This window comes from Engraulis encrasicolus, chromosome 9 (genome assembly GCF_034702125.1).
Source record: "Engraulis encrasicolus isolate BLACKSEA-1 chromosome 9, IST_EnEncr_1.0, whole genome shotgun sequence".
Taxonomy (NCBI): Eukaryota; Metazoa; Chordata; class Actinopteri; order Clupeiformes; family Engraulidae; genus Engraulis; species Engraulis encrasicolus.
This window is the reverse complement of record NC_085865.1, coordinates 36,591,087-36,601,086: the sequence shown is the minus strand read 5'-3', so window position 1 is coordinate 36,601,086 and position 10,000 is coordinate 36,591,087. Positions and strand designations below refer to the sequence as shown.

The window sequence follows — 10,000 nt, the reverse complement described above, 5'->3', positions numbered from 1 at the left end:
GATTTAGTGAAAAAAGCTGTGAGAAATGACACAAAGAACCACTCAAGCAAGGCGTTTTGAAAGGATCTGTTTGAAAGCCACGCGTGTGTGGACGGGCAGGGAGGAAGTGGAGGGAGAGAGGTGGCGTGGGCATTACCGGGGATTCAGTGCATTTATTTTAAAAAGCCCCCTGAATCTACACTAAGGTTCTCACTCCCACATTTGACAACTTATGATATAATGCATTTGCCGGCCTGAGAATAGCTAAGACCTTTTTTTTTTTAAACGTGTGCTTTTATGGTGGCAGAAATTGATTCATAAATGCACTCGGGGGCAAAAGCTAGGCCACGCGCTCGCTCGTGCTGTCGCGTGTGAGAGGCCCGGCAGGGCACACACACGTGCACACACACACACACACAAAAGCCTTTGATAACACGCACGCCATTCGATTCAGAACGTCGATGTGCTAAAGCAGCCTCGTCGGAGCGTTAGTAGTAGAGGGAGGAGGGAGTGGTGTAGGAGGAGGTGTTAGTGGTGGTGGTGGTGGTGGTGCCTGTGATGTTCCGAGCCGATCGCTCGGGGAAAAAAAAGTCTCAGGGTAATTGTTTTGTCATTGTGTCCTTGGGGGTGGTGGCCCCAAATTTAAACACAGCGCGGCCGGGGTCAATTAAAGCCGTCGCGAGAGAGAGAGAGAGAGAGAGAGAGAGAGAGAGAGAGAGAGAGAGAGAGAGATAGAGAGAGACAGAGAGAGAGAGAGAGAGAGAGAGCTCAGCAAACCGCCTCTCAGCCTTGCCCCTACCATCCCACATAAAAAAATCTCACCTCTCAGGTCGCCACTTAGCTTAGGCGATGGAGAAAGAAAGTCTTTCATTTTTTTTCTTCTTTGAGATGATGTCGTTCTTTGCACATCTCCTGTGTTCACCCTATGCGGTTCCCAGCTGTGTGCTCCCTTTATGGTAGCCAGGGTATCATGTTTAGGTATTTGCGCGGGCCAAAAAGGTTGGCATCATTAAAAGAGCCGAGCCTTGAAATACCAGCTGGTTCCTTTCTGACAGCGAGGACATTTTTTTCGTCTTCGTTTTGCTGCTTCTTCGTCTTTTTAAAAAGGTGTTTCTTCTTAGATGAAAAGAAGCAGGAGGAAGAGATTAGGTAGGAAGTATGGTTTTGTGTGTGTGTGTTTGTGTGTGTGTGTGTGTGTGTGTGTGTGTGTGTGTGTGTGTGTGTGTGTGTGTGTGTGTGTGTGTGTGTGTGTGTGTGTGTGTGTGTGTGTGTGTGTGTGTGTGTGTGTGTGTGTGTGTGTGTGTGTCTGCTGTGCTTGCGTGTCTGTGGGTCTACATATCTGCGTGCATGTTGCTGTGTGTGTGTGTGTGTGTGTGTGTGTGTGTGTGTGTGTGTGTGTGTGTGTGTGTGTGTGTGTGTGTGTGTGTGTGTGTGTGTGTGTGTGTGTGTGTGTGCGTGTGTGCGTGTGTGTGTGCTTGTGTGTTTAGTTATTTGTCACAGGGACTGTTGAGCCTCTGCCAGTGCGAGGGGCGATACAACTTGTAAATGACTTGCAGCCGATGTAAACAAGCGATGCTGCTGCTCCTCCAGTCCAGTGTGGCTTCAAGGGCATAGTGCACAGCAGTGGTCTCCAAATGGTGGCCGGCTGCGGGCCAGATCCGGCTCAGAGATGGCAAACATTTGGCCCGCCATGGGTTTTGAACAAATGAAAACATATTGTATGGTGTATAGTGCACTATCTGTGACCATGCGTTCAGGCGATTGGTTTGGCACTCGGCCTCATTTGCACTACATAATTTGGCCCTTGGGGGAAAATAATTAAGAGACCAGTGGTGTACACACAATGAGGAGCCAGGATAGGTCCGCCAGCATGGGGCATCATGTCATGCCGTTAAATTATATTTTTACATTGCTTTGTACATACTTTGGCTGACGCTTTTATCCAAAGGGACATAGTTTATTACAGGAACACTGATAAAAGTCCCTGGAGTGATGTGGGGTTAGTTGCCGTGCTCCAGGGCACTTCAGTCATGGATGGTGGGGGGATTTGAACTTGCAACCATCCGATTCCAAGACTGGCTCTCTCACCATTAGGCCAGGGCTGCCTGTATAGGGTGGTGAACATTTGCTGTGTCTGAAATGTTCATGCATTTACTTCGTAGTGCACTACTTAGTTCACACTACACAGGGTGCCAAATGCACCTTTTCTGTATAAATTTGGTATGTACTGTATAGTGTGTAAGTGAGCCTTTTGGATTGAAGCTTAGTGTGCCTCAAGCTTCTCCTTTTGTTCTCCCCTCAGAAAGAGAGAGGGAGAGAGAGAGAGAGAGAGAGAGAGAGAGAGAGAGAAAGAGAGCGTGCGTGCGTGCGTGCGTGCGTGTGTGTGTGTGCGTGTGCTTGCGTGCGTGTTTGCCTGCGTGTGTGTGTCAGGAGACCAAAAAAAATTCTCCTGACCTCTGACATCAGAGAGTGTGAGCTACTTTGTCAGGGCTGACATGAGAGCTGGTGCATTGGCCCCGCTGCAGAGACCCCTGAGTGCCCGAGCTTTTACACCGACGCTTAGAGGTGGCAAGCTGCACGTTTAACCCCTGGCATGGCTCTCTGATGGCCAGTGTGATGCAGAACAAAACTGTGATGGCACTCAGAGAGCCCATACCGTGCCTCTCTCAAGGCTACTCAATGTAACCCTGTAATGCTTTGTAGTTACCAGCAAAATGTAAGGCAGAATATGGGACAGAATAATAATGATAATAATACTTTTGTTCTGTATAGCGCTTTTCTTAACACTTTAAGTTGCTCAAAATGCATTTGAACATTACACAACAACATCTTTAGACCTCAGCAAAAGACAAGTCAATCAGTGTGCTCAAATCAAGATATCACAGAATCTTGAAACTAATGGCTGCGTAAGACTTACTTTATATTATACAGCTATATCATTTATACAGTTTCTGGGTGACATGTACAATGCCACCACAGCTACTGTAGAACCAGAATTCTGATGCATTCGTGTACTGACTGTTCCCTTTGTTTGTATTATTCTACATTTGAGCCTTTCACTAAAAAAATACAGGGAAACTGGATTACTTTTTCTTTTTCTATAAGAGTCTTCGAGGGCCCTCAACTTATGATTATATTGTTTTTTCCCATTAAGGCTGGAGTTGTAAGTGCAGCAGCCTTAGTGTCCGAGAGTTAATCCACTTAAGGGACATTTCCTTTTAATAAAGAGTTTAAGAGAACAACAGCCCTTGCTGAGGTAATATGAGTGAATTGCTCACTGGATTCCCCTGGTACTTCTCCTCTGTCAGCTTTTTAATTTTGTTCAGGGTGGGAGGGGAAAAAAACCATACCCGAAAAAACCTTAGGGTAGGAAAATTACCATGAGCATTTATTTATTATTGATTTGTACCCCAGTACACCCCCCCCACACACACACACACACTCACATCACTTCACTTCACGCCCCCCTTCTCATACCCCAACCCTCATCTCTCCCCTCCCCTCCCCTCCCCTCCACACAACTAAATGTGTTAACTTTATGGCCATTTGCGATTGCATTACCTCACTTCACCAAAGTCCTATACGTACTAGGCTGATATGCACGTCCAATGAAATTTTCAGCTGTTCAATAAAGAGAGGCTACTCTTCTTTTTTTTCCCTTTATTCTTTCTTTTCAGGGTGGTGCAGTAGTTGTTGTAACTCCTGGCAAAGTTAACACACAGCATAGCTCAGAGCAGCACACAGCTCAGCTCAGCTCAGCTCCGCGCAGCTCCTCTCCGCTCACCGGGGCGCGTCGCCTTGCCTTCATGACTTATATATCACATTGTCGCGCTTTCTGTCATCTGGATTCCCTCATCAATTATACAGCAGAGTGATTCTTTTGATTAGGAGGAGGGGGAACGGGGCGATGAAAGTGCCTTTGTTATTTGGGGCTCCGCTAGTCTAGTCAGATAGCGAAGGTACCAATGTACGTATGATAATTAGGGAGTACCCATGATTCCATTCCGCACCGCGCCGCTCCTTTTGCCCCTCATCCCACGCTCCCTCTTTTCTTTTTTCTTTTCTTCTTTTTACTACCCCCCACCCCTCCTCCTCTGCCCGTTCTCTCTGTTCATTTCGATTTCTGATCTAACATTTGTTCTTATTTGCCAAAGCTTGTTTGCCATTGTTAGGGTACATTTCAAGTAGCTTGTCTGACAGATCATTTGAACCCAAATGCACAGTGATAATGGGGAACTGCAAAATTGATGGTGTTTGAACAAGAGAGGGGGAGGCATAATACTGTGTGTGTGTGTGTGTGCGTGTGCGTGTGCGTGTGCGTGTGCGTGTGTGTGTGTGTGTGTGTGTGTATGTGTGTAACCCAGAGGGATATAAGAATATAAGAATTGTTTGATACTGTATAAGCATTCATTAAGCAGTAAGTTACAAAATATATTTTGTATTTTGTAAATATATATTGCTCCTTAAAAGGAATACTCCCCCTTTCCTGGCTTTACCCTAAGGTACCCTTTCTTTTCCAACTGCATTACTGCATTTTAGCAGTCAATGTTAAGCTTAGCTTGAACAGTTTGTGTGATTAACTTGGTTTTCTCATAATTTTCTGGGAACTGGGCATCAAAATCAGGCCCCGTCCCTAGAAATCAAAGGGCCTCTAGTCAGCCTTACTGTACTGTAGCCATCAAGGCAGGTGCTTTCTCGCAGAATCACAATCGCCTTAATCTGAAACGAAGTACTGTAGCTGCCAGAACCAATAGTGCCAAGTACAGTTCAGTAAACAAAAAAGCAAGCAAAAAATAACAACAACAAAAAAGCGGCTTTTTAGAATTTTTCTTTTTTTTTCGCCGGCATGGTTCATTCATAATGCATCACATTGTTAAAACGGATTTTTGTGAACTTTTTTGATTTGGCCATTTTTCTCTCTGGTGTGAGTTCCTTCTTGGAGATGGAGAGAGCGAGAGAGAGAGAGAGAGAGAGAGAGAGAGAGAGAGAGAGAGAGAGCAGGCAGCGGCGTCATACAAACAACCAAGCCATTCATCAGTGTCAGTGAGTATACTTATAATGTCTGTGGTGGAGTAGGCTGAGGTGGAAACAGGGAGGGTGGAGGTGTGTTGGGGGAGAGCAGCAAGCACAGCACAGCACAGCACAGCAACGAGGCAATGAGAAGGTGTGGCAGAGCTCAGGAGAGGAGAGGAGAGGAGAGGAGAGAAAGAGGAGTTGTCAAAGCAGAATAAGAATTCAATGCCTTCCATCATGCAGTCTGCACACCAGACACTAATGAATGTCTGTCCAGTGTAGTAGTCACACAGACAAACAGCAACGGAAAAAAACATACATAGACAAGACAACCATACACACATGTTGGGAGGCATCCAGTTAATACACACACACACACACACACACACACACACACACACACACACACACACACACACACACACACACACACACACACACACACACACACACACACACACACACACACAAACACAAACACAGTCAACGATGGCTCCTTTGGTTTGATGCAGAAGCTGCACTCTACCAGTGCCAATGTAAATATTTTGTTATTATGACCATGTCATCATATTATCACTATAATAAAAAGGCATTGTCTTTTTAGCGACTGTGACAGATTTCACTGTGTGTTTTTGTACAAAAGCAACAGTTAAAGTCAACGGTGACTTTAGTGTATTGACAGTATTGTGTGCAGACATTACAGGGCAGACATTACAGGATGGCTCGGTAAAGCTACCTGAAGGGGACCGCACTAACCAAGGTACACTAGGCGGATCAGTCCTGGGCACAAACGAAGCGTTGGGCAGAGCAAACAGCTGAGTTGTATTAAGTAGAAGTAGAAGTACACTTACAAATGTAATTACAACACTAGTGGGTATGATATCACATGGTTTCAACATTGTAATATCACACTACTATTGTTGTAATTACATTGGTAAAAGTACTTCTACTTCTTCTTTATACAACTCTGGCAAACAGCTATTAGATTCTATACCCCTCAATGCAGTGTAAAGACAAGGAGGGAGTAAAGGAGAGCACAAGAGGAGAGGGAGAGGCAAGGAGAGAGAGAAATAGACAAGGAGAATGGGAGAGAGAGAGAGTGGTCAGCACCTCATGAGTAATAAACATTAGAGACACAGAGACTGATAGAGAGAACAGGAGATCAAGGGTGAGAGAGAGAGAGAGAGAAGCTATCCGATCCTCATCAGTGAGAGAGAGAGAGACAGAGAGAGACAGAGAGAGAGAGAGAGAAAGCTGACCGATCCTCATCTGTGTGAGAGAGAGACAGAGACAAAGAGAGACAGAGAGAGAGAGAGAGAGAGAGAGAGCATTTGCTGTCCGCACCTCATCAGTAATGGCACATAATGGCCTAATGGCACAACACAAGGCCTCTTATCCTAAGCAGCCCAAACGGCGGGCACAATGAGCTGTGAAATTGTTTCAGACATGGCCCATCAGGAAGCCGGATCGCCTCTCTCTCTCTCTCTCTCTCTCTCTCTCTCTCTCTCTCTCTCTCTCTCTCTCTCTCTCTCTCTCTCTCCCCACCGGCAGCCATCGTCTGAAGATGTACGCCAAGCGCAGAGTGGCTCTCGCTCATTGTAATAAGTGATCACCCACACAAACGTACGGCGCGGATAGTGATGTATACAGAACCGGATGATGAGACAAGGAGAGGGGAGGACGTGGATGAGACAAGCGAGTCTGTGGTAGAGGGTTTGTGTGTGGAGGTTTGGGTCTGTCTGTCTGTCTGTGTGTGTGTGTGTGTGTGTGTGTGCGTGCGTGCGTGCGTGCGTGCGTGCGTGCGTGCGTGCGTGCGTGCGTGCGTGCGTGCGTGCGTGCGTGCGTGCGTGCGTGCGTGTGTGTGTCTATGCGTTGTGGGTGCCAAGATGCCTGTGGTGGTATAGCCACTGTAGCAATAATAGCTAGAGGCTAGAGACAAATGTGTAACTTTTTATTTATAGGCCGATGAGGGATGGAGGTAGTCCTGAATTCCAAGTCCTTGTGTACAGTTGGCCCAGAGGTCTGTGTTATAAGCTCCTCATACAGCTTGTAAGAGCTCATCATACTGATGTGTTTTATAAATAGTCAGTCATCGTTTTTAGAATATTGTGAGATGGGTATTTTGACATCTCTTACAATACAGCATTCAAACACCCCACTTTTTGTTCCTGAAATATGGTGATGTCCAGTTCGATCTTCAAAACGTCTTCAGGAGTCACACTCTTGCGATTCACACTCCCGATGGGAAGGTTTGAAGGTTTCAAATTGTGTCTGTTGTGTACTGTACAATCCCTGGTGAGATTTTGTATGGCCAGATATTTTTTATTTCTTTTTCAGTTACTGGATTTCGCATCAGTGTTGTGGGAGATTACTGCGAATGTTCAGAAATTGACATATTGAAGTGTACAAAAGGAAGGATAAGACATGAAGAGAAAGACACACTGTAGAGTGTCAAAACGATATTGATTCAAAGAATGGAGGTGAAAAGATAAGAGACCGAAAGGGGCAAAAGGCTGAAAGGAAAAAACATCCTTGGCAAAAAGTAAGTAAGTTGAGAGATAGATGAGAAGAGAGAGATGACCAGAAAGAGATGAAAAAAGAGATAGCGATAAGAATGTAAGAGAAACTTCAATGGAAAGATGGAGATTGAGATATCGAGAGGTGGAGAGACCGAGGGGGAGGATGAAGAAATAGTGGAGGGTGAGAGAGAGAAAAAGAATAAGATACAGCTCCACCAAACATCTCACGGATTATGTCAACTGTAATCAATCTGCCAGTATTTGGAAGGTCTGGCACGCAAGTTGGTGCAATGGCTCTCTACAGAAGAGGAGATTGGAGGAAAGCGAGATCAAAGCAGACGGGATCTGGCAGAGTGGGTGCTGGAGCAGAGCCAAGTCACTGTGGGGGACATTTAAAGGTTCTTTGATGAACCTATAGGTGTTTGGAGGAACCCCAAGGTTTTTATTTCTAAAGGGTTTCTCGGAGAACCTTTAAGGGTTCCTCCACAACAGCTGTAGTATTGGCTGCACCTGGGAACTCAATTGACAGGATTCTAATTGACTAATTTGCTAATTGCCTCAACCACTCACACCTGATATTTCATGCAATGGACAGTAGTTTGCAGTTTGTTTCTCAAGGGAACAGAGACTATCGGTTTTGAGTGGTTGAGCCAATCCAGTACACCTGCAGCCAATACTGCAAGGAGGGCAATGGGACGTTATAGTGGCAAATGGAAGAACTCCTGAGGGTTCTTTGAGGAGCCCTTCAATTGCCACTCTGAAAGGACCCCTAGAGAACCTTTGGGAGAACCTTTGTGTTCCTCCAAAGATTCTTTTCATTCTAAGAATGGACCGTCTCTGGTTCCTCCACGAACCAGTTGAGGTTTCTTTCAGAAACCCTCCAATTTTCACAGTGTACTGTACCTTAGACTCAGACTTTTACATGAAGGGAATATTCCGATTTTAATTTCAATATTGACAGTATTTGGTTTGAGTCAAGTAAACACTTTATTCCATATTTCTGAATGTGACCATTTCTGGTAGCACAACACTCTCACAACACTCTGCTCTTTGAAACCAGAATAGAAGAGGTTTTTTTTTTGGTTATTGTCAATCCAGAGTACACTAACAGTGCAAACAGAATATTGAATGGGCAGTAGGAACACACAGTACACACAGTGCTAATTAGACAAATGAGCAGTGTAACAATATAATTAAGGTACTGGCAGAGTAGTTAAGTGGCCAAAAGGCTTGTCTGCTATGCCTGCTATGCCTGCTTGCCTACGTGCGGTGAAAGTGTAGAGAGGAGAGCACAGCACTGCACAGCACAGTAGAACACAACACTGGTCTCGCCTCCCTCCAGTGCCTACCCGCCTCCCCTGCCTGCCTGCCTGCTCGCCTGCCCGCTTGGCCGAATGCCCTGAGGGGCCACTAAAAACACCAGAGCCCAATCACCTCATTTCACGGGTCGGCTCACCCACCAATTATTTGGATTGAGCTCAAAAAGCTCATGATAATGTATAGGGGCAGAGGGGTAAACACGCACTTGTAATGGCCCTGCTTTGTGTGTGTGTGTGCGCTGTGCGTGCGTGGGTTGGTTGGCAGAGAGAGAGAGAGAGGCAGACAGAGAGAGAGAGAGAGAGAGAGAGAGAGAGAGAGAGAGAGAGAGAGAGAGAGAGAGAGAGAGAGAGAGTTAGAGAGAGCTCTAATATGACAAGCGTGTGATGTATGAAACATACAATGGCTCTAATGGCTACACGTTTCCTTTGAAAGTCAGAAATTGCACCATTACATCAGTATTATTAAATTGTGTTTTTGACAAATCTTGACGTTTAAATACTGCGTACAGTATAGTGGGGTCGATCAGAATTTAAATAGCATCATTATAACAACATTTAATATAATAGAATTTAGTTCAAAGAAGCACTGTTTTCTGGATGACCAAGTGAAAGAGGCCAATCTGGATTTTGTTTCTCGAAAGCATAGCTGCTTGTCAGTTAGCAACTTGGATAGTTGCCAATGGGGAATTGCATTGCAACCATCAAAGTAGCTAAAATAGTTAGCAACTATGGTTTTGAGAAATGAACCCCAGAATTGTTGGGAGTGCCGTGGCTCTGTTGGCTTGGAGACCTTACCATTACACCGGGGATCCGGGTTTCATTTCTGACCGAAGGTCATTTCCCAATCATTCCCTGTCTCTCTCTCCCATTTCTTTCCTGTCTCTGTCTATGGCTGTCCTATCAATTCAGGCACTGAAAGTCCAAAAGATATCTTAAAGGTAGAGTATGTAGGATTGTGGCCAGAGTAGGCATTGCAACTATGGTGCTCATTGCAACTAGGCTGCCCATTCGCAAATTTGATATTTTCATGACTATTTGCTAAGTAATAAACTAAATATTTATTGGACTGACCAAAATAGAGCACAAATATTAATTGGACTGACCAAAATAAAGCACGTTTTGAAAAAATGTCATTTTCCCAGTCATAATGAATATGTAGAGAATTGATGG

The 10,000-nt window shown here is 45.1% G+C and overlaps 1 protein-coding gene across 1 annotated transcript in view; it reads left to right on the top strand.

Moving 5' to 3' along the window:
- Positions 1-7,631: 7,631 nt before the first annotated feature.
- Positions 7,632-10,000, top strand: part of pou6f2 (POU class 6 homeobox 2) — a 123,098-nt gene continuing 120,729 nt past the window's right edge. The window contains exon 1 of the mRNA XM_063206290.1: positions 7,632-7,692. Coding sequence (XP_063062360.1) covers positions 7,632-7,692 — 61 coding nt within the window. The remainder of the gene's footprint in view (positions 7,693-10,000) is intronic.